The sequence below is a fragment of the Diceros bicornis genome, chromosome 1 (genome assembly GCF_020826845.1).
Source record: "Diceros bicornis minor isolate mBicDic1 chromosome 1, mDicBic1.mat.cur, whole genome shotgun sequence".
Lineage (NCBI taxonomy): Eukaryota > Metazoa > Chordata > Mammalia > Perissodactyla > Rhinocerotidae > Diceros > Diceros bicornis.
In genome coordinates, this window is record NC_080740.1 from 11,891,938 (window position 1) to 11,915,886 (window position 23,949).

The following is a 23,949-nucleotide window of genomic DNA, read 5'->3' on the forward strand; positions in this document are numbered from 1 at the left end:
ATCAAGAAAGTCTTCCTGGATGTTTTAGTAATTATTTGCTATCAAATACAAAACTATCAGGTAATGAGAATCTGATTCAATTTGTTACAGGTATTTAGCAAGCCCCAGGGGTCTATTTGAGCATTTTGCAGATATTTCCTTCTGTCTTTGCTTTATTAGATTATCACTTTAAAGTACAGCAGGTGAACTTTTAAAGTGTGATATGTCTGTACAAAACTATTGGGCAACATTTGGAAAAATATACCCAGAGGCATCTGACTGAAGATGGAACTTCCGTGTCAGACGCAGAAAATCTAATTCGGTTTTGTCATTGAGTAAATTTTCTGTGGTTATTGTTGCAAAGACTTCATCCTACAGTGATGTGGGAATCATTTCTTTCCTTGAGAGCTATTGATATACTTGCACAGTATTCTGTTTTTTTAAAATTATTGACATGCTTTTAAAAAGAATGTGAGAAATTAAGTTAAAATAACTATCTATACTCAAGTATTTATAGTCATGTTTAATTCCACTTATATCTCTATAAATTTATGGGTAGATTTTGAATATTATATATCTTGGATTTAACATTATACAATTAATCTGGAATATTAAGCTTTCATAAGCCATAGTAGATTTCTTTATTTTTTCTATATTCACAAAAGGTGACAGCCTGAGGTAAACTGTCTTTCTCCTGTCCCAATGGAGTTCTGGATTAATCCCTATTTTATATATCTAAAGGAAAGTAAAGTAATCTTAAATTTATATTAGGCAATGGTTTCAAAGACAAAAATCATCGCTAAAGCATGCCATTTCAAATTTCTAAAGCACAGCAGATATTTTTTATCTGGAATAAAACTAGGATTCAAGTTAGAGATTATTTTTCTTTGCTTCTCTTTAATTTCTTGCTACATTTACAAAAGTTAAAGTCTATTTTGGTGTTTTAAAAATCCCTTATGGTTGCACAAAAAGATAGTTTATAAGACAGATTTTTGATATATAAATACTGTTTGCCATCATCTGGTCTTGACCTCACATTATGGCCTAACAGGTAAGCGATCATCCTAAAAACCTCATCGCATAATAATTACACAGAAATCAGAACTTATCCACTAAATATGAAGATTCTTAGGAACAAAGGGTCTGCTTGTCCTGAAGAATACCATCCTTCTTGTAAAACTCTCACCTCCACCACCCTCCCCCGGTTTGGTACCTACTACACATTCTTCTGGTCTCAGTTCAAATGTCACTTCCTTAAACTCCCAAAACAGAACAAGTATCACTTTCATGGCTCCCTCTTCTTCTCATTCACGGCATTCATTATATTTTATAATTTGACATATAATTCTTGTTTTTCTCTTCCACTAGTCTGTTTACTCCATGAGAGTAGGAACCGCATTTATTTTAATTACCATTTTTGCCCCAGCTCTAGAGAGTGGCTACTGTTTGACGCAATTTGGTGAATAAATTAATTCACTCATATATGTTCTAAAAACCCTGTACACAGTTATGTTAAGAAAAATTCAATAAATATTTGTGGCTAGTTTATTTGATCACATAACTAAATACATTCACTAATTTATAATACTGGACTTACGCAATTTTCTTATTAAACTTACTTGTGCATTCTCATTATAAATACCTCTTATTTTTAAAACTCTTTATTTTATATTAGAATCTATTTATATTTTGCTTTTGAATCTATGTCATACATGGATAAGGTAAAGTAGAAATTGAATGTTATATAATATAAAACTATAATTTTTGACCATCTATATAGGGTAAGAAAATACTGGAATTATTTGTTCCACTGTTAGTTTCTGTTCACCATTCACTAAAATTCTTGATCAAATAACAGTGACAGCTTACAAAAATTGTAATCATAAAAACACAGGTAAAAAAATAAAATTAGGTATCTGTGGTTCAAAAGTACGTTGTGATTCATGTTTTTCAAAAAGCAAGGCAACTCCTATCTCCTATAATGATGTTGGTTGGATTAATAATGTTTATTAAAAATTATATTAATGCCACAGGATTTTCTAAATTTATGTACTTGTAAAACATGATATGCAAAGCATTACAGCTGACTTCCTCACAAGTTGTTCTCAAGTGCATACAGTCAGTTGCTAAAGATAGGCAAGTTGTTTCAGTATATAATATGATTTAAAGATGCACAAAATTATAACAAAAGAAAAGGTGGAATACACTGGCGTTGACTTTTCAAATAACTCAACGACCCTGGTGTCTATTTATTTATTTATGCTATTATTTGTTTATTTACATTTATTGACCTAGCTTTTTTAAAGGTACTTTATGTATGCTATTAGTTTTAATCTGCCCATCAGTATAAACCAAATGGTATTATTAATTCCATTCACAGATGAGGAGTCTGAGGCTCAGAAAGGGCAACTAATTTGCTCAGATATGTAGTTACAAAGAGAAAAAGCCAGAGCTGAAGCCCCAGTTCTATTTGAATGCAGAGCCTGTGCTCTACCCTTTTACTCTGCCACCACTGGCCAAGGCCACCCCTCAAGTGCAAGTGTTCTTAAAGTGTACGGTGTAATGAACAGGGTTTCTTTCATCCGACAAGGCGCAGGATCAGTCATGCTGAGGAGTGCAGGCTCTGCAGTTGCAGTGCCCAGGGTTCAGGCGAGGCTCTGCAGTTCACTAGCCATGGGAACCCACGCAAACTCTTTAATCGCTTGGTAGCTCAGCTTTCTCTGTAAAATGGAGCTGGTGATAAATGGAACCACTACAAGGAGTGTTAAGAGGATTAAATAAATTAATATTTAAGTACTTAGGACAGTGCTTGGCACATGGTAAGTTAAAACTCTAAACTAAAATCAACATTATCATATGACAATCAGTTGGTGACAAAATATTAAGATTAGTTGAGTGATTGCAGTTATTTATAATTTTGTCTTTACAAAAGCAGTAATTAAGTGTTGAGCACATAAAAATACATATCACATCACTTAATTATCTATAAAATGTTTTAGCAATTTTCACTGCATAAGCCTGCACTTATACAAATGTACCTGGCAGCACACACTGATGTCAAAAGAAAGAATTCATATGTACATATATATAGCACATATTGTATATGTTTGTGTATTTATAAGTACTAGCTCATTTGTAATGAAGGCTTAAATAGTCACAGCTGCTCAAGAAATGAAGATAAGGAAATATTAATTTACAGTTTTCAAAATATATTTACGTGTATCATTACCTTTTGTCCTTATTACTTTATAGAATTCTTAAAGTATAGGGCTATAGAATTATCTAGATTATTTTATTAAATTGTAAGAAACTGGATCATTTTGATGTTTAGAAATGTCACTTTATCTTCAGTTGAAGATTTTAGTTTCCATTTTTAATAAAATCCTCTGAAATCATCCAAGTCAATACTTTTTGGCATAATAGTTTGAGGATGTTGCTTTATAAGATCTCCCTTGGTAACTATTTTAATTTCCAGAAATAGTGTCAGTAATGGAAATGAATTTAGTGCCATTTCTGAAATTTAATCATGTCACATTTAAACACCCAGGAGGGAAATGTGTATGGCTATTGTGGGCCACATAATCCAATGAATGAAAACTATCCTAGTTATTTTTAGATTAGTTAACTAAAACACTCTCAATTTCCATTGCATCTGCTTTAAACATCATGTTCTGTTAAACATACACGGCAAAGCATATCTGTTCTTATGAGAATAGGTTTCTCATTCCAGTTCGTCATCATTTTCCTTTCAAGCTGTGTGTGAAAATGACTGAACACTTGAGCTTCTATCATTTAAAAGAAACAAGGGAATATAAATTAGGACTTTAATTACAAGAATTCCTGTAACACTGTAATAAATAGTATGGGAACACCTAAATGATTTTCACATATCAATCAAATGTAACAAATTAAAATTTAACACAATCAAAATCAAATCCCCTGTAATAAATCACTGGTAAATAAAACTAAGAAATAACTGAGATCTGCAAAGTAAATAAGTTGTGTGAATTATATTTGGAAACCTAAACTGAAATTATTTAAATCAGAACTACTATTGCCTTAAAACCTATAAATAAAATTAGTAAATAATTAATGGAAAAATTACATGCAGAATTTTTGCAAAGAATTAAACATTTGAAATAATTACATTGTTATTGAAAATGTTTAATAGATGATTGATTTGCATAATAATTATTATTACCACATAATTGAGCATCATGTCATAATAGATAGGGTTAGATATAAATTCATTCCTTATAAAGTAAAAGTGCTTAAAGCTATATTAATTAAAGACATATATTATAATAAAGAATTCACATAAATTTAAAAATAATATTAAAGTAGCATCTCAACATAAACTTCTTGCTTTTAAATGTTTGAAAATGAATAAATATATTTAGTTTTTAAAAATATCGTATATCATTAATATTTAAAACATTTCATTTAATTGTACTGACAAAGGTAATCTTAATAAATTGCTTAAAATTGAAGGTATGGTAAAAATGAGGGAAAGGTAGAGAAAGGTTAAGATCTGAGAAGTATAAATCTTTTGATGATGAACACATATCTACATCTGTCTATACTATGACAGGAGTTATCTCTAAAGTTACCACTTTTATATTTTCAAGGCTCATTAGTGATTGTAGTTGTCAGATCACAGCATTCATATGTGTCTATCAATTATTTAAAATGGATGAAAAATAAATAAGTGATCTAAGATAAATTATCAAGATGTCCACATGCAGAAGTGGCCTAAAATGAGAAACAGGGTCCCTGTTTACCTTCTTATTTTAAAACCATTTGCATGACCCCATTGCAAAACAGAGTTATAAAAGGTTTTATCAAATCAAGGGAAAGCAATTCCACTTGCAATATCATTTATTGAGTACCAACTAATATACCAGATTACATTTTATTATACTGGCAAAAGTAGCTTTAGAACACTGCTTAAAAATGCAAAGTTGAGTAAAAAACAACTTGATGGTAGTTGAGGACACTGAGAAATCAGATATCATCCGTATACTTAAGGAACTCAGAGTGCTAGGTTCATTCGTTCATTCAGCAAATATTGATTGAGCACTTATTGTTTGCAGCCCTGTTCTGGCAATTGTGACTATAACAGTAAAATCTCTTCCTCATGGAGTATACACTCCACAGGGAGAATAGTCAATAAATGATACATACAAGTAAAAATAAGATATGTTAGTGATTAACACTAAGGAGAAAAACTATAGCAGAGAAGGGGGTGAGTGTGTGTTTTAGGCGTTGATGGAGGGAGGTAGAGAGGCCAGGAAAGCCTCACTGAGAAGACGCCTTTCCTGCCAGGACCAATGTGGCTGGAGCAGTGCATAAGGGAGTGAGAGTCCTGGAAGATGAGGTTGGAGAGGTGAGTGAGCAGGGCAGGGGTACAGGCAGGTCCTGTGGCCTCAGGAAAGAGGAGGACTGTAATTTTCACTCTGGCTGAGATCGGAAGCCAGTGGAAGATTCTGAGCTGCTCGAGGTGATGCATTCTGGCTTTTGTTTTCACAGCCTCCCTCTGGCAGCTGAGTTAAGAACAGACTGTGGCCAGAGCACATGTAGAAGGAGGAAGGGATTCTCTTAAGTAAAATTGTCTAGTGGGAACTTTCGTGTCTTCGAAAAACTCTTTTCATCATGTCCTTTGCTTTACAATTTTCTCCCCGTAATAAGGACAAAGTCCTCCTGGAGAGTGTGCGTGTGTGTGTTGGGCGGGGGCCTCCTGGTTGGCATCGAGCCTGGATTAACAGCTCTCACCCCTTCCCTTCTTCTTTTTCTTTTCCATATTCTTTCTAAAGCTTCTGCTCCTCTTTAGCATTTCATCTGTTTCTGTTTTTCTATACTTCCATTTGTTTCTACCACTCCTTTTTCAATTTTCACTTGTAAAATGAAAGAGGGTAGAGATATAAAGACAGAGGAAGAAGCAGAAGGAGACGCATGGTCAGCCCAGTTTTTTTCCTTCACATATCGAGTGCTCTCTCATTAAAGTCATTTAAAATACAATTATTCTTTTCATATCATAAAGGTACGTTATGCCTATCTTTATGAAGTCAAAATATACAGGATAAAGGTGAAGACACAACTCAACTACAATATGTTAAATATTAAACTACTTCCTTCCTTCGTGGGAAGGTTCTGTTCATGTTCTTGCTATACTTTTTTCTGTTGTTGTGTTTAACCTCATTGAATTGAAAGATATAATAAACTAAGGATAAGAAATATTTGCCTTTCATGTTTATTGTAAATATTTCCCTAGTTTATTGTTTGTGTTTATAGTTTATTATTTTTGTACAGATTGTTTTAATCAATTCTATACCTTTGCAATATCTTTTATTATTATTTAATTTGCGGGTCATTGACAATGCTTTCATTTTAAAATATACCAGAACTTAATTAACCCAGCAGTAGATACAAGCAAGAAGTGGAACAAGCAAAGCAAATACGAGTGCAAGAGCCCAAGATTAGACTGAAGACGGTTTGGACTTGAACACAAGGATAATAGGACTTCAGTGCGGGTGTCCTCTGACCCACTGAGCAGCTAGTCTCCATCATTTCCCTTCCCTATCCCTCCTGAAATATCTGCCAAAACAAATAGCTTCTCTGCCATTATTTCAGGTATAAGCCAACCCTGTGTCCTCTATGGGACATAATACAAAGCCCAGAGGAGAGTTTATCAATCTTACTTCAGAGTGGAAGCCAGCACACTGGTTATAATCTAGGTAATGGCAGCTCCCAAGATCCTAACGTTGATCAGTTTAGAGCTGGCACCACCTGTGTCCTGCAGGTGCTCCTCCGTCTCCTGTACTGAGTGAATGCCCCAAGGTCTCAATGTGTAGTACTAAGTCACCACTGTGGCAGAATGCACTTTCTTACTCTGGATTTTCTAAAAATTATGAGAAGCCAAAGAAAAAAGCAGAACCATATCCCCAGAAACCTAGACAATAGGGAGAATAAGCATCCTTAACTTATTACAAACTCTTACAAATCAATACAATAAAAACAAATACTCCAATACATATTTTAGAGCGTACCCTCAGTGACTCTGATCTTTTCTTCGGGGCACAGAGAGGAACAGAGAAAATGGTAGAATGTCAGAACGTATGATGGTTTAAGGGAAGCAACTCATTACCACATTCATGTTCAAAGACAAGTCTGAGTTTAAATATAAATATTATATAAATATAAAACCACATCAAAGAAAAACAAAGAATTTCGTTAAACACAATAGCAAAATCTAATTGGAAGACAGATACAAACCGGTGGCAATTAAGTTCAAAGTCTATTTCAATATGTCCTTCCATAACCAATCAGGTTTTCTTCTGTTCAAGGGTATTTTTGGATGTGGTGACTTCAGCAAAATCTCTGATGGAGGGATGAACAGGCTTTAGTCATTGGTCTCAACATCTAGCTCACAACCAGGTCTCCTTTCATTTTCAACATGTAGGCAACCAACTGGCTGTCGAGTTGCTCCTTGTCGAGGGGGGCAAGGGAATATTTATAACTCCAAGCCCTAGGTCTCTTCTCCCAGGATGTCTACAACCTCAGACCCCACTTCTTCTTAAGTTCACTCAGAGAGTTAGCACTTGACCCCCTCAGAGTGACACTCAACGCTAGGCAGGGTTCTCATGACATATCCCCTGTACGGTTCTCCTTTTAGGAAAATGAGAGGGTCTCATCCTCCTATTGCTGCTCTGGCCAGGCCTCCTATGGGTCAGAAGTGGCCTTACCACCACGCTCTTATTCAGCTATTGTTTTAAGCTCTGACAAAGTTCCAGTACTTTATTCTGGCACCAGGTCTCTGTTTTTGCTGCATGAAAATCAAATAGTCACTGGCATCAGCTTTTTGTTCTGCATCATATTAATTAAGTGTTCATTTACAGATACCTTGGAGGTGCTTTTCAGCACAACTTCCAGTGCTGACTAGGTAGCTATCTTCAAGTCCCATGACCCAAAGAAAAGAAGGATGCAAGAGCTGTGCCTGGGTGGGCCAAGGACCAGTTGAATCTGAATTTGAGTTAACTTAGTGGGTGGTCAGTTCAATGCTTTCTAGGAAGGTGGCTAGGTTCCTTGACTGGGTGACTATTGGTCTATTAAGTTATATGCTCGACCTGCTTACTCAGACTGTCCTTTCCTTCCACTCATCCATGTCTGAAGCTTCCTTCATCAACTCACGCTTGATGTCCTTCTCCAATTATTTTTAAGCTTAGAAAGTTTTTCCCCAATCCAAGGTATTTCTTTGATATTCAGAATTTCATTATTGTAATGAAGCTTTTCAGGACTAAGGTAATGAGCATCCCTAGATCATCATTCTGTTTATATACACAACCCAAATAAATTCTTCAATAATTTTTCCTGTTTCATTTTATAAATTACCATTGTCAAGAGGAGGGAAGAGAGGGAAAGTGAGAAATAAAATGGTTACTCTTGCTAAAGAGGAAGGAGTGTGTGTGTGTGTGTGTGCGCGCGTGCGCGCGTGTATGTGTGCATAAGAGACAGAGGAGGTGTAGTGTGCTTTCCTGTTTATCTTGTTCAACTCTAACTCGAGAGATCTCTCTGGATAGAGGAAAATACACTGAACTGGGAATCACAAGACTTGATTCTAGATTCTCTCTAGTCCTGCTTCTGTCACTGACTCTGAGAGCCTGGGGAAACCACACAGCCTATGCGTCTCAGTTTCTGCATCTGAATTCTCATCTGTATCTGCCTTCTGGATTTGCATAATGTTGTGATGCTCTAATAGTGTAATATACATGAGAGCAGTAGCACTAGGAAGTTTCTGTAAGTGCCCAGCAATTAGTAAGCTATATCATTATTGCACTCACTAGCATGTATTTGTGCCCAATTCTGGTCTCATCCCACTCACTGTAATCCTGTTATTACCTTTCCTAGTTTTTTTGTTTGTTTGTTTGGGGGAAGGAGGGGTGTTTTGTGCTTCTTTGTAAACACTTCGGGCAAATTATTGTCCTATCATTTGATCCATCAGCTCAAGATCCTACTGTTTTAGGCTTCCAAGAAGATAAACAAATAGTGTGTAACACTCTTACTAATGTGTAGTCCAGCTCCACATGAGTCCTCCTTTATCTCTACTTTGCATTTGTGATAGAGGATATCACATCTGTTTTTTTTTTTTTTGAGTAAGAAACATTTTTTATTTGATTATGTGCAATTCATCTTTTTTTTAATTGTAGGAACACTGGTTTATAACACTGTATAAATTTCAGGCGTACATCATTATACTTCTATTTCTGCATAGATTACATCATATTCACCACCCAAATACTAATTACAAACCATCACCACACACATGTGCCTAATCATCCCACATTTGTGATATCACATTGTGAGAGATATCTGGGTAGAGTGTCCTGAATTTATTGTCTGAATCAGAGTAACCACTGGTTCATACAGTGGTTACATACTCAAGAGCCAGAAAGGGATTCACGGGAGAGATGCACTTGGGTCTCTGAGGAACTGTTGTTCTCCTTTCAGACCATAAGGTGACCTCTCTATGCCCATCATGCGCTAAGTGAGACCAATCCTGGAGAATATACGCATATTAACAAGATTAACAACAATAAATATGAAATGTGCCATTTCAATAAATTATGAACTCTGGAAGCAAATTATATATTTTTTGATCCAGATTCCATAATAAATGGAAACTATGCAAATAAAAGTTAATGTATATATGTGAATACTTACTGTATTGACAATTTCTTCCCATGAATTCGCCTGGGCACTCACAGGAATAGTTAGCAACAAGGTCTGTACATATTCCACCATTTTTGCAAGGCTCAGCTTCACATTCATTTATGTCTGAGGAGAACAGAAGGAACAGAGGAAGAGCATTATTGGTGGAAAAAAATAATTAGTTACTGGAAGGTTTTAGGCGTTTCAAATAAAACAAAGTCTAAGTAATGCTATTACGTTTGTGTGCCTGTGTGTGTCTCTAGTCAATAATACAAATACTGCTTAAAATCAACAATTTATTAACAAATTAAATCAAGTTCAAATGGAATTGAGAATCCAAAAGAAAGAGCAACAGAACTAAACCACTCTCCAATCCTGAAAATAAATAGGAGTAGTTTGGGGAAATATTCCATGTATCCTTAGAATTAAATCAAACAAATTAACCTTGATAGAGAGATGAATTGGTATCACTTACAAGATCTAGAAACCTCCCCTGCAGCAACAACTGCCAATTACACTGTCTCATTTCATCTTAATTCATTAAAATTCTAACTGACAGAGGTGTTTTAGTTTCTAAATAGTTCGCCTTTGATGAATGCGATGAGAAGCAAATTAGAGTTAATAGCTAAAGCTCGTTACATGCAAAGTATAATAAATGTAAATGATGATCACTTCCTAATCTCATTCAAGGGTTTCTAAAGTTGGGATGACTAAAGGGACTTACCTTTGATATACCATTATTACGCCTGATGCAAAATCATATGAAATACAAAACACTCAGCAAATTATACTAATTTCCATGCTAATTTTGGACAACAGACACAATGACTATGATTTTGAAATCACTGATAACACATCACTCCCTCTAAGCACACCGTGCTTGGTTCCGTGGGAGCTGGGGGAGTGGCTGGAGGACACACACCAGTCCCCATTGCCTCCTCTTCCCATCATCTGCTCCAACTGAACTCCCTCTCTGCTCTTACTCCTACAACCCCTTCGTACAGACCTAAATGGTGTTATTCAGGAACTGTCTATTTACGTGCCTTTCACCCCTTTACCTAGTCAAACTGTGAGCTTTACCACAGCACACATCCTGCACTATTCTTTGTCCCTCTGCAAATGCCACACTCTCCCTGGAAGACCACTAGCGCCCGATAAATGTTTCTTGACAAAATTTCTAACAAAAGATTACAAATAGTGGTGCAGACAATCTAAAAAAAAAATTAGTTCAGATGTGTAATTAATGTGCCTTCTGATACACTACAACGTATCAAAAGGTATCGTGAAGTCCTGGGTTTTCACAGCGCTTAAAGCAATATGATCATTAAATTACCCACTCAAGACCAAACGAGGGCAAAATGCTAGGAAACCTCTGTTTTTGCTCCTTCTTTTAACGTCTTTCTTTGAAACACTATCTCCTCCGGAAGCAGAATTGGTTACCCTCTCTTTCCAAGTTGGTGAAAATGCTTTATATCCATACTCAATTTATAATAAATAATGACCTTTTATTGTTTGTGCATTTTTTGATTTAACTCAAAAAACTACCTTAAATCTAAATTCATAAAAATACAAAGGTTATATTAAATAAGTTATGTACTTTAACATACTAGCAAAATAAGTAAAACATTTCTGCATATGTACATATGTAGTTAACATGTAGGCTCAGACAACAGATGTCAATTAGACAGAAGCATTTAGATATTAGTATAACGCAGGAGGTCTTTCAGCGGAGAAGGCTATTTGCACTGTGATTAACACTGCAAGCAATTTAAATGGAAACAGACCTCAATTTGAGTAAATCATGTTTAATTAAAGACTAGATATAAATGTTCACAGAATATAATGTAATGAAATGAAAATTAAACATCTTTGTAATAAATCAGATACACGTCTTTTTGTCATAGATCAAGACATTATCATTTGCAGAATAAAAGTCCTCATCTATTCCAAATATACTGGAATATACTAGATTATTTTATAACTAAGAAAAATTTGACATAGCAGTTCCCATATAAAATAGGAATTTCCATATTTGGTCATATTAATAGTTCACATATAACAATAATAGCTATCATTTTTTGCGATTTTTACTTCTATGACTGCTTCATGAAAACTGTTTAAAAAATATCCTCATACAAAATTGGATTTTATAATCAAGACAACCAGCTTGAGTCCTGATTCTTCACTCTGAAAACACGAAACTTTGAAAACCCACCATCTTGTCTGACTGAGGCACAGTAACAAGAGCTGAACGTGGATTTCCAGATATAAACTTACGAGGCACATTTTTTTGTGTGTGAAAGAAGACAAAAACATGGTAAAGGAAGAAAGGAGAGGAAGAGATGAGAGAAAAGACAGTTGGTCACAGCAACATGCATTTCTTTGAACCAAAGAAGTACTCTACAAGGATTTCCAGGTCCTCTGCTCTGTTGTAACTAACTACACAGATTCATTCTCATTGTATGCATAACCTCGATTCTTTATCTTTACCATTATGTTGCACTTAGCCCATTTTATGCAGATTTATAAAGGCATGTTGGTAGCCAACCCTCTTTGGCTTGGTTTTTTGCTAACAGAAATAATGTCAACCCATGCACAGTGGAGATTTCACTGGGAGAACCCTCCTCCAGTAACTGACAAACACATATATTCATTAAGATCACTCTGAGGACTCATGACCTTATATACACCTGCATCCTGAGAAGTGCTCAGTTACTCCTAGTCTTCTTTTTTTCTGGACATTTGTCAGACCTATCATTGTGCAAATTATAGTTCCAAAACCTGTGAAATTGACTTTGGAGTGGTAGGTTGAACAAAGAGTTTTTGAAAATTGAAATTATATTTGCTAGTTCCTTATTTGTGCCTTCAAAAAACAATGGCTTCTCTGGGCATAACTTCTTGCCACAGAAATCATATTGCTCTTTTTAGATAATTATATTTAAATGTTCAGAAATCCCATTCTTCATTATAGACTCCACCAGCTGGCCAGAGATGAAATGGAGATTTCTGGAGTCTGATGCCGTGGGGCCTCCTCTGGAAATTTAAAATTAATCAATTAACTAAATAATTAATTAATTAATTAGTTTTCAAACTGGCTCACATTTGCACTCTGCAGGGTAGGAATGATAGCAAGTTGCACTCTTGGGCCATCAGTGTCCCAATTCATCTTTGAGTTTCCCCAGAACTCCTCAGGGGATGCCATCTGGCCTCAGTAGTTTAGCTACATTTACTTGCCAAACTGGCTTAGAATATTTTGAATACTGACCACCATTTAGTCCAGGACATCCAATCGTTCTTGGGACAGAAATCCATTTAACCTCCTCTTGAGTGGAGACATAGACACCTTAATTCAATCATGAAACTATCTTCTTTTCATCCCCAAGCACATCTGGGCCCCGTGAGCATCAAGAAGAAACAACTGATTCTCAGGCTGAGCATCTGCATTTTCATATATTAAAAGGACACCATGGTAAAGTTTTTTTTTTCTTTGTAAAGACATAATTTCTTGATTTCCTTCTTCCTTTCTCTTGGGCTGTCTTTCCTCTTGCAATATTGTTATTGACTGTTAATTAGCCGGTAAAAGCTTATTTTCAAGAGCCTGCTATTTTTGATCCTTAACAACACATCTTCCCGGGGCTCCCCATTAGCTATTAAATATTCTCCAACCTCCTGTGAGTGATTGCCTTTTAAAATTTGACCTTTTATTTTTTTTCTTATCTAAAGTCTATGGTTTTTAAATTTCTCTTTTAAGGCTGAATAAATTACGAAGAATTTCTAGGATTTCTGTTCTCCCACTCAGATACCGAATTTAATTGTGTCGTAATCAGAATTATCTACAGGACTTCTCAGTCATTTCTGGGACCGGTTTAGTATATTTTTAATTTTGGGTGCTTAAACTCCCTTGATCTGGTCTTCTGCTATATCATTAATAATTCATTTTAAAACCGAATTAAAATAAGCATTCTTCAATCAGAACATATTACACACAAACATTTCATAGTAATTTATTGATAACTTTCAGTTATCAAGAACAATTGTGTAAAAAAAAGAAACCCAAATTCAAGAGATATTTATCCATCACCACTTACTAACAAAGATCATACTCTTTGCCCATCTGTATCCTGGCCTCCTAACATTCATTTTGAGATCTCAATTTAGATGCAAAAACTTTTGGTACTAGAATCCAGGTAGAGCCCAATTCTCCAGGATGTTTCCATATAAACTTATTCCAATAAGGCTTTATTCGCCTTAATCAGATATTTGGGCAGGAAGATAAGAAAGCTATTCCAGGGGACTTATAAAACCAAAACCAGGGGAGATAGAAGAAGTGTTGGGGGAGGAGTAATCACCAGGGTGCTATAACTCAAATATCTGAGGCACTGAAAAAATTCATAAATAAAAGCTACTTGAGGGGCCAGCTCAGTGGCCAGTGGTGTAGCGGTGGGGTTCGCGCCCCACTTCGCCAGCCCAGGGTTCACCAGTTGGGAACCTGAGCACAGACCTGTGCACTGCTTATCAGGCCGTCCTGGGGCAGCGTCCCACATGGAGCAGCTAGAAGGATGTACAACTATGACATGCAACTACCTACTGGGGCTTTGTGGAGAAAAAAGGAAAAAAGGAGTAAGATTGGCAATAGATGTTAGCTCAGGGCTAATCTTCCTCAAAAAAAAAAAGCTACATGAAAAACATACAGTAGAAGTCAAAACGAATCGATATCTCTGTGGAAAATTTTCACCAAAGAGCAAACCATCTCAAAGGACACGACCTCAGAGACATGCAACATCATAACTTGCCCTGCAATAAACATTTGTTGATTGGCAAGAAGGAACTGGGAATATCAGACCACTGGGGAGTCATCAACTGTACTGTAACAGTGAGTCCCTTCATTGGGGCAGGTGTACCAGCCTACTTCTAAAGGGGTTCTATTAAGGAAAATGGAGTTACAACAATGCTCCTTTTAAAAGTTAGAATTTTTAGAACATACAGATGCAAAGGCCCCACACCATAGATTCTGATTTAAATGGAATTCGGTGGAACGAAGGCAGTAATATTATTTATATAGGAGTCCAGGTGAGTCAAAGGGTGACCAGGGTTGACAAACACTGTGTTGAACCTCTGCATATGAAGCCTACCCATCCATCCAACCATCCATCTTACTTACTTCTATGCTAGGTGCTAAGAATGCAAAGATTAATATGTCATGGTCCCTTACTTTTCTCAAGGCTACAGTACAGTAGATAGACAAAGAAATAAATAATCAGTTACCTTGCAAAGCAACAAGTGCTCTAACAGGAGAATAAATGCAGTTTCTCAAAGAAACTTCAAATATCAATAACTAAATCAGTCTAGCAGACTAGAGAATGTTGAGTTTTAGAGGAGGAGTCTAGCTGACTGGGCAAAATGCTTCTGAGTTATCTGGAGTTATAACTAATTACTCTGTAAAGTTATTTTTCCAAATTAATATGCATCTAATTATTCTACAGATCTACAAGTGACTCCTCATTGTCCCATAGTTCTTTGTTCCAAATACGAAAGTCATATATTTCCTGGTTCTTACTTTTACTATGGTATGTTAGCATATATATTTTTGCATATTCATAATGCTTTATCTAAAATTAACCCCCCTATTCTGTCAGCTGCATGTTAAATTATTTCACTTGCAGCTTTCTCTAGTTCTAGTGGTCAATACTGGTGATCAACTAATTTGGATTTTTTCTATAGTGAGTCATCAGAAACCCATAACTGGCTAAATGAGATGGGATTCATATGGGAAGAATAGCTATGATTCATATGGTCACCTTCACCCACTCATTCATTCATTAAAACTTTGATGGCACCTTCCATGAAGCAGGCTCTAAAATACACAATTGGATACATCAGTGAATAGAGATAGCTCCTGTTCTAAAAGATCTCATCGTCTATAATTCTGCTCAGGAGAAAGATAATCATAATAAAATATAGTGAAATGTGTGCTATATACCATTATGTACAAAATGTACTGTGATCATAGAAGAGGCAGTGGCTTTGCCTAGAGGAGATGTGGAAGATTATCTAAACAAAGTAATATTTGGTTGGTGCTTAAAGGATTAGCAAGAATTTTTTAGATATGTTAAAATGGGAAGGAACATAAACGAACAAAAAGTTTTCAGAGAGAACTGAGCACTTGTAAGTATCTAGATATGCACAGGGACTATGTGTGTGGAACTCCTAGGGATGGTGGTTACTAGGTAGTCTGGGACCAGATTTTTATGGCCTTACAAGTCAAGTCAAGGAGTTTGAACTTTAGTCCTTGAATACTGGGGAGTTAACAGAGAATTCGAGAAGTGTGGAAGGGGCACGGAATTGAATAGGTCTGTGTTTTAGAAAGCTCATTCGCACACTCTAGAGTTTCATTAAAGGTAACATTCTGGAAAAATAATTCAAAAAATCAGAAGGGAAATTTATGTTGAGTCCATATCACTCAGACCACATGACATGATGACTAGAGCCACGTATCTTTTAACATTTAGCTTGGTTTGAAACGCATGCAGACTTCCCAATATTTAGGGTTGCCAAATTTAGCAAATAAAAATACAAGATGCCCATGCAATATTTGGCTCATACTTGTACAAAAAAAATAATTTATCTGAAATTCAAATTTGCCTTGGCATCCTCTATTTTATCTGGGAATCTTACTTGAAGTGTCAACTAGAATGTAATTTCTCCCTATTTTCTTCCTTTTCTTTTATATAAGCAATTTAATTTTCAGCATATGGTCATGCTCTCCATTTTGTATTTTCAGTATACCCCAAGGAAAACGACCTACAGTAGAAAATCATTATTGATAAATGAGTCTTCTCAAGGCTTTTGCTCAAACAAAATTTGTTGCTTGCATTCTGCAAAACAGTTTATAATCTTTAGATTTTACCTCTGTGGAAGCTTCAATAATGCACATATGGACAAACAGCACTTCAAGATGACAACTGATGGACAATAATTAGCACTTCCAGCCACCTGTAGGTTACTTACTACATGCCAAACATGGTTCTAAGCATTTTATATATGACATCACACCCTCTGACCTAGTTACTATTACCATAACTGTTTTGCAGATGAGGGAATTGAGACATTGAAAATGTAAGTAACTTGCCCAGAGTCACACAGGTGGTAAAACTGAGATTAAAACCCATATATTTTGTCTCGAGAATCTATGCTATTCACCAGTACACTGTGCCACCACTAGAAAATATTAGTTCTCTCTCTTCACCATCACTTCATCCTTGTCTTCAAGGTACCACTCTACGTGCTGAAGACGAATAGGTGATAATACACGGTCCTTGATCTCAAAATGTTTATAACGTTCTAGTAATATTAGCAGTGCTGATCTAGGTCAAAGACTCCAGTCCTAAAATCTTAGTTTGGGATAATTTTTTCCCCAATCCTTTTATTCCTCTTAATAATTTTTCTCAAAATCTTGAGTGGTTTGAGTGTAATGGGCATCTGTTCTAATTTTATTCCTGAAATCCACAACTGCTTTTCATTTAGAAATGGATTACTTTGGCTCTTAAATTCTCTCATATATCTTTTAACTTTGCATTCAGATGAAAGGAATACATTTGTTTTTGTCTCTTTCTTTATAGAGGGTATGGATATATTCTGTACTTGTACAATTGAAATTTTTATTTTTCAGATTCACACTATTTTAAAATCTTCATTTGAAAGATAGCATACACACAGAAAAGTACACAAAACAATAAAGTTAAATGAATTATTGTTAAGAGACAACTTGTGTAACAACCACCAAGGTCAGGCACAAGAACACTGCCAGCACTCCGAAAGTCTTCACGTGCCTCTTCCATTCACAACATCCCCTCCACCCTCACCAAGGAAGCTGATCCCCTGCTTGCTATGGCAATCACAGCCTTGCTCTTTGTGTGGTTTACAGGGTTGTTACTTAAATATGCATTCCTAAGCCGTATCATTTATTCTTGCCTATATTTGAACTTTATAGTAAGAAAAAAAATGCAATCTTTCAGTACGTGCTCTGTTGTTTGTGGTTTCATTCATAATGTTGTTGCAGGTGGCTGCAGTGAGTTCATTTTCATTGCTTTATGATACTTCTATTTTACTGTACATTGTACCACAGGCATTTTCCCTTTGTATTGTTAATGGATAATTTGTGTTGCTGCTGGAAATAAAAGCATCAGTGAGCATACTTGTGTATCTTTCCTCATGCATAAGTATATTGAATTTTTTCTGGGTATATCTAAGAGTGAAATGGTCGAGTAATTTATACACTTCAGTAGATAAAGCCAAACTGGTTTTTAAAGTGGTTGCACCAAGTTGTACTCTTTTTTTTTTTTTATAATGTTATTTATTTATTTTTCCCCCAAAGCCCCAGTAGATAGTTGTATGTCATAGCTGCACATGCTTCTAGTTGCTGTATGTGGGACGCGGCCTCAGCATGGCCAGAGAAGCGGTGCGTTGGTGTGCGCCCGGGATCCAAACCCGGGCCGCCAGCAGCAGAGCGCGCGCACTTAACCGCTAAGCCACAGGGCCGGCCCCAGCACCAAGTTGTACTCTTATCAGCAATTTAATTCATAATATTTTTGAAGATACAAACTGCAAGACACTTGCAGATAATCATTTATTTCACTTCATACACAAGTTAAAGTAGAAGGGCTTAACACCAATGTGGCTTTTTAAAATATATTTTTACCAAGAGAGGTTTTTCAAGGGAATAAAGTAAAACTTTCAGTTCACCAGGTTGAATTATTTTTCTCTTCAATGACGCTGACTTTTCCTTAAAAAACACAGACAGTAACTTATACTAAAAATGATAAAGCAGTGAAAGCATGTAAGCAATGCCACATTTAAATAACAGGCACTGATACACAGTTAAATTTTGTACATACAGAAAAATAATTTCACTTAACTCTAGAATTAATTTCTTAAAAATAACTCTATAAATCAACTCTCACCTATAGACACATATAGACTCAGATAATAAAATAAGAATACCTCCTCCTCCTACATTTCAATATCTTTGGAAGGCATAATTAAAAATGGTGTCTAAAAATGATGAATTCTATTATACTTCTAAAGTGACTCTGAGGATTAAATGAGGTAATTTATGGGAAAAAATATCTTGTAAACTTTAAGGACTGTAAAAAGAACTATTTACATTATTATAAGATAGGTTGTATTCATATATATTCATTTTGTTCCATAGAACGTTTCTTGGTTATGTCGCTGGATGAAAATGTAGGTAAATTTTTCATGAGACTTTCAGTACACAGATACTTCTACTTTGGGGGTTATCGTCAGAGTAAATAAATGGGTAGGATTTTCATAAATATTCTACAGAAGAGCAGCTCTGCCTTGGATAGGCATGAAAGACAGTATTTATCCCCATAATTGCAAAGCCCATGGAAATTTTGATCCACTGAATGGGATAATTCAACAGACACTCTTAATACATTTCTTTCTAAAATGGTAACATTTACTATTTTTTTAAACTAGTATAACTCTCCATTCATTTTGCCTGAGAGATCACTGAGCTCGATAGCTGATGGACACACATTATGGCTGGTAAATGTAGGGAAGACTCCTTTTTAAATTCTTAGGCATCTCAGTTCCCATCAAGGTGAAAGAGGTGGGTGGCTAAATTTCCCTCAATTCCAGAATCTCATCTACATAATTACAGGAGGCTTCCTGTATTCTTGGCAGAGCTGGAGGCAACAGAACATCTGCCCCACTCAAGGCCACCATGGAAGAATCAACTTCAAGCAACCAACTCACTGCCCTTGCCAACAAAGTGCTGTCTACAAGCCATTGCTTTTTATATTTTATTTTTTCTCCCATTTTTGAGTAGGCAAAATTGGCATATTTTTTCATTAAAAGTGATAACCTTGGGATTCAAGAGAACTTCTGCTTCTGCCCAAGACATAGTGACAGGGACCAGATTTGCCCTCCTGCCTAAAACAACCAAAAAAGCAAAACAAAGAAAACATATGAGACAACAGTTTTCCAGACACTGGACATAAGGAAAGAAAGAATAATAATAAACCAGGTGGGTTCTACAGTCGCTCAGGTTTACTGCCTTAAGAGGGATTCCAGGCCATGGCACAGAAAAGAATCCTGTTGGAGCCTGGCCAACTCCCTGAGTTAAACAGAAGAAGCTGAGTGTCTGGAGAGCCCAGGAGGATGGAGTCTGCAGGACAAAGTGCCCGAGAGCAGAGGGCTACAGAGAGGCAGCCCACAGGGAGATGCAGAGCACGTCCTGAACACCGGAGCGTCCCCTCAAGTATTCAGTGGAGCCTGGATCAGCTCATGCAAGTGAGGAAACTACTGAGGAAAGAACCATCTGAATGGACTACAAGGAGCCATACTGGAGATGACACTAGCCAGGAAAACTGCCAGTTCCCTGCAGTTAGACTGGGAAAAAAACTAACTCATGGGGCATTGGGCAGAGGCTCAGAAGGGCCTTGCCTCAGTAGTGAGGAATAAATTAGTCCTGGACTAAATACCTCATTGGTCCCACCTAACAAATGTTAGAAGCAAGACCCAGAAGGATCAAACTATTCCCAAGTAACTTAACTGTGCAAGAGAACTAAGCTCAAGAAGATATGTAGGACTACAGAGTATCTAGCACTCAACAAGGCAAATTTCAGGCCTGGAATCCAGTCAAGATTAATAGACATGTGAAAAAGCAAGAAACAAACCAGATTTTAGAAATAGTAGACAAGGATATGGTTACCATAGAATGGTTATTATGACTGTATTCCATACATTGAAAATGTTAAGTAGAGACAAGGAAATTATAAAAAGAGACCCAAATTGAACTTCTAAAGACGAAAATTACAATGTGTGAGATGAAAAATATACGAGAAGGAAATAAAGCAGACTAGACACTGCAAAAGAAAAGATTAGTGAATCTTTAAGATATAATAGAAACTATACAGAACAAAACACAGACAGAAAAAAACCCTGGACATCAGTGAGTTATGGGACACACATATAGATAGCCTAAAATAGATGTGATTAGAGTCCCTGAAAAGGAGATGGCAGAAGAAAATCTGAATACATAGTGGACAAAAATTTTCCAAATATGACGAAAACTATACCCACAGATCTAGGCAACTCAACAGAGCCCAAGCACCAGAAACATGAAGAGCACTACACAAAGGCACATCGTGATTACAAAAGATGTCAAAGCAATTCTGTAGATAAACGTAGTCTTTTTAATAAATGATGCTGGGACAACTGAATATCTATATGCAAAAAAAGAGAACTCAAGTCCTTATCTCATACCATATACAAAAATTAACTCAAAATGGATTGTAGACCTTAAAGTAAAACCTAAACCTATAAAAAATTATAGGAGAAAATCTTTTTGGGTTCGATTTAGGCAAAGATTTCTTAGATATGACATTAAAAGCATGAGTGGCTAAAATTGATAAACTGTACTTTATCAAAATTATAAACTTCTGTTCCTCAAAATCAGTTTTAAGAGAATGAAAAATCAAGCCATAGATTGGGAGGATACATTTTCAAATCAAATATCTGATAAAGCATTTATATCCAGAATATATAAAGAATTCTCAAAATTCAATAAGAAAACAAATGACAAAAAAATTGGCAAAAGATTTTAATAGACACTTCAGAAAGGAATATATATATATATATGAATGGTAAATAAACATATGAAAAGATGTTTGACACCATTTGTCAATAGAGAAATGCAAATTAAAACAAATAAAAAGATACTATTATACAACTATTATAATGGCTAAAATTAAAAAGACTGACCATACCAAGTGTTGGTGAGGAAGTGGAGGAATTGAACTCTCATACACTGCTGGTCAGAGTGTAAAACAATACAATCAGTTTGGAAAATAGTTTGATGGTTTCTCAAATACTTAAACATTTATCTACCATATCATCCAGCCATTCCACTTCTACACATTTACCCAAGAAAAATCAAAGCTTATTTCCATACAAAGATGTGTACAAATCTTCATAGCAGCTTTATTTGTAATAGCCAAAAACTAGAGACAACCCAAATGCCCATCAATCAATGAATGGCTATGCCAATTATGGTATATCTGTACAATTGAGTACTACTTAACAATAAAAAAGAATGAACTATTGATACAAGCAACAAGCTGAAGAGATCTCAAAGTAATTATGCTGGATGAAAGAAAACAGACAAAAAGAGTATACATTTTCTGATTCTGTTTATACAAATTTCTAGAAAGGCAGACAAATGTATAGAGACAGAAAGCAGACTAGTGGTTGTCTGGGATGAAGTTGGAGGAACAGATGGAAAGCATTATCACAAGGTAGGAAGAAACTGCTGAGGGTAATAGAAATGTTCAGTATCTTGATTAAGATGATGGTTTCATAGGTGCATGCATACGTCAAAGTGTATCACATTGTACATTTTAAATGTGTGTATTTTATTGTATTGTAATTATACCTCAATAAAGATGTTGAAGAAAGTGATCAGGTCAAGGTTCTTTTTATAGCCCACTTATTTATCAGCTGTGAATTTAGCTCTGCACGCACACATATACGCACATATGCACACACATCTATGCGCACACATCGCATCACAATAACAAGTCCAGAAAATTAATGAGGGACATCAGCCTTCTCAAATTCACATCAGAGAGGGGTTTTTTAAATATACTTATACCTCAAAGTGAGAACTATGTAGCCCAAAGGAAATGAGCAGGCTTTATTGGAAAGACTGAGTAGTTTAATAAAACATACTAATAGGAGGAGCTGTATTCTTAAAAATGACAAAAATACTAATAGGAGGAGCTGTATTCTTAAAAATGACAAAAATACTAATTTTTTCATGGTAGTTCACCTCCTGCTTCACAGGTTATTTTCATCACTGAGGAAAGGCTTTGCAGGAAGCCTTTAATGAAGATGAATGGAAAAAAAAGTAACATAACTGCAAGATTTTTTATTGCTCATATATTTTTAGTTTCAGATTGGGTTTGTTTCTGATATGGTTAACTATAAGAAATCTAAAGATTATTAAACTATAATTGGGATTACCCATACCTTTCCTAATCATTCTTATTTCCCAGAAATTTTTCTGAGTTAAATTCATAAAGTATATTGATGTGTATGTTTCCTGTACTCTTGGGATCTACTTAAGAGATTGTAATTTTCATATAGAAACCATGAAATAATCTTCTCTGGTTCTCTTTGCTCTGATATGAGAGGTATGACTTTAAATACACACACACATATACTTAAAAGTAGAGTTCTATTATTAATTTCTTTTAATATATACTAAGATGGAAATCTCAATTCCATTAATTACTCACCATGTAATTTCACATTGTAAAAGTAAGCCTCAGGGCAACAATTTCCATCATCTCCAATGAACCTGATTAAAATAATTGGCTATTTCCATAACAAGCACTTTAACAAATGGTCTTATTCTGTCAGAGAGGAATGGGTCTGATTAGAAACTGCATTGCTATGTTATGTTAAGATTAATGCAGAAAAAAGTTTAATTCTTTTTAATAAAATCCAATGACGTGAAAGGGAGTAAATATCAGTAAATAGTAGTATAAGTGCAACCCCATCTACTTAATTTAGTTGTTTAACTTGGCCCTGAGTATAATAATTTGAGTTTATGCAGCAACTTACTTCCCTACACTCACTAAATCTCTTCCTGTGTTTCGGAGGATAAAGGAAGGCTTATGTAGTCTCAATTAAATGGACAAGAGTTGCCTTCAGAAGTCATATTAACATTTTCCCAAAGTAGAATCCATTCACAAGGTACTGCAATATTTGAAATATTTTGGTTAAGTTATGCAGAGGTAGAGAACGACCAAGACCTATTGATGAATCTATTTTACTGAATATGCAAATATATTTTTGAAATCTGTACACTTCTTTATAGGTACTACCAATAAACTATACTAAATTCATATGTTAAAGAAATATAGAGGTTATTGTAATTGTGCATAGTTAAATATGAGAGACTCCTTATTTTTATCTACCTGCCATATATATATATGATATACATATATAATTTTGTGGGTATGTAATTATTTAGTCCATGACTTTTATTTTATTCTATTCATTATCATACAACAACTCATTATACAAATAAGAAAATGATCTCCAAAAACTACCTCCTCTTACTATATACGCCCCTCTGAATTTTGTTAGTTATACAATTATTTTCATTCTTCTATTGATTACCTTTACAAACTTAACCAATCTATTTAAACCTGTTTGTTCATAGCTTTAGAC

The 23,949-nt window shown here is 35.4% G+C and overlaps 1 protein-coding gene across 2 annotated transcripts in view; it reads right to left on the reverse strand.

Moving 5' to 3' along the window:
- The window catches only part of EDIL3 (EGF like repeats and discoidin domains 3), a 372,749-nt gene that overhangs the window by 149,220 nt on the left and 199,580 nt on the right, over window positions 1-23,949 (reverse strand). For both annotated transcript variants that reach the window (XM_058526450.1, XM_058526363.1), the window contains one exon: window positions 9,697-9,810. In XM_058526450.1, coding sequence (XP_058382433.1) covers window positions 9,697-9,810 — 114 coding nt within the window. The remainder of the gene's footprint in view (window positions 1-9,696; window positions 9,811-23,949) is intronic.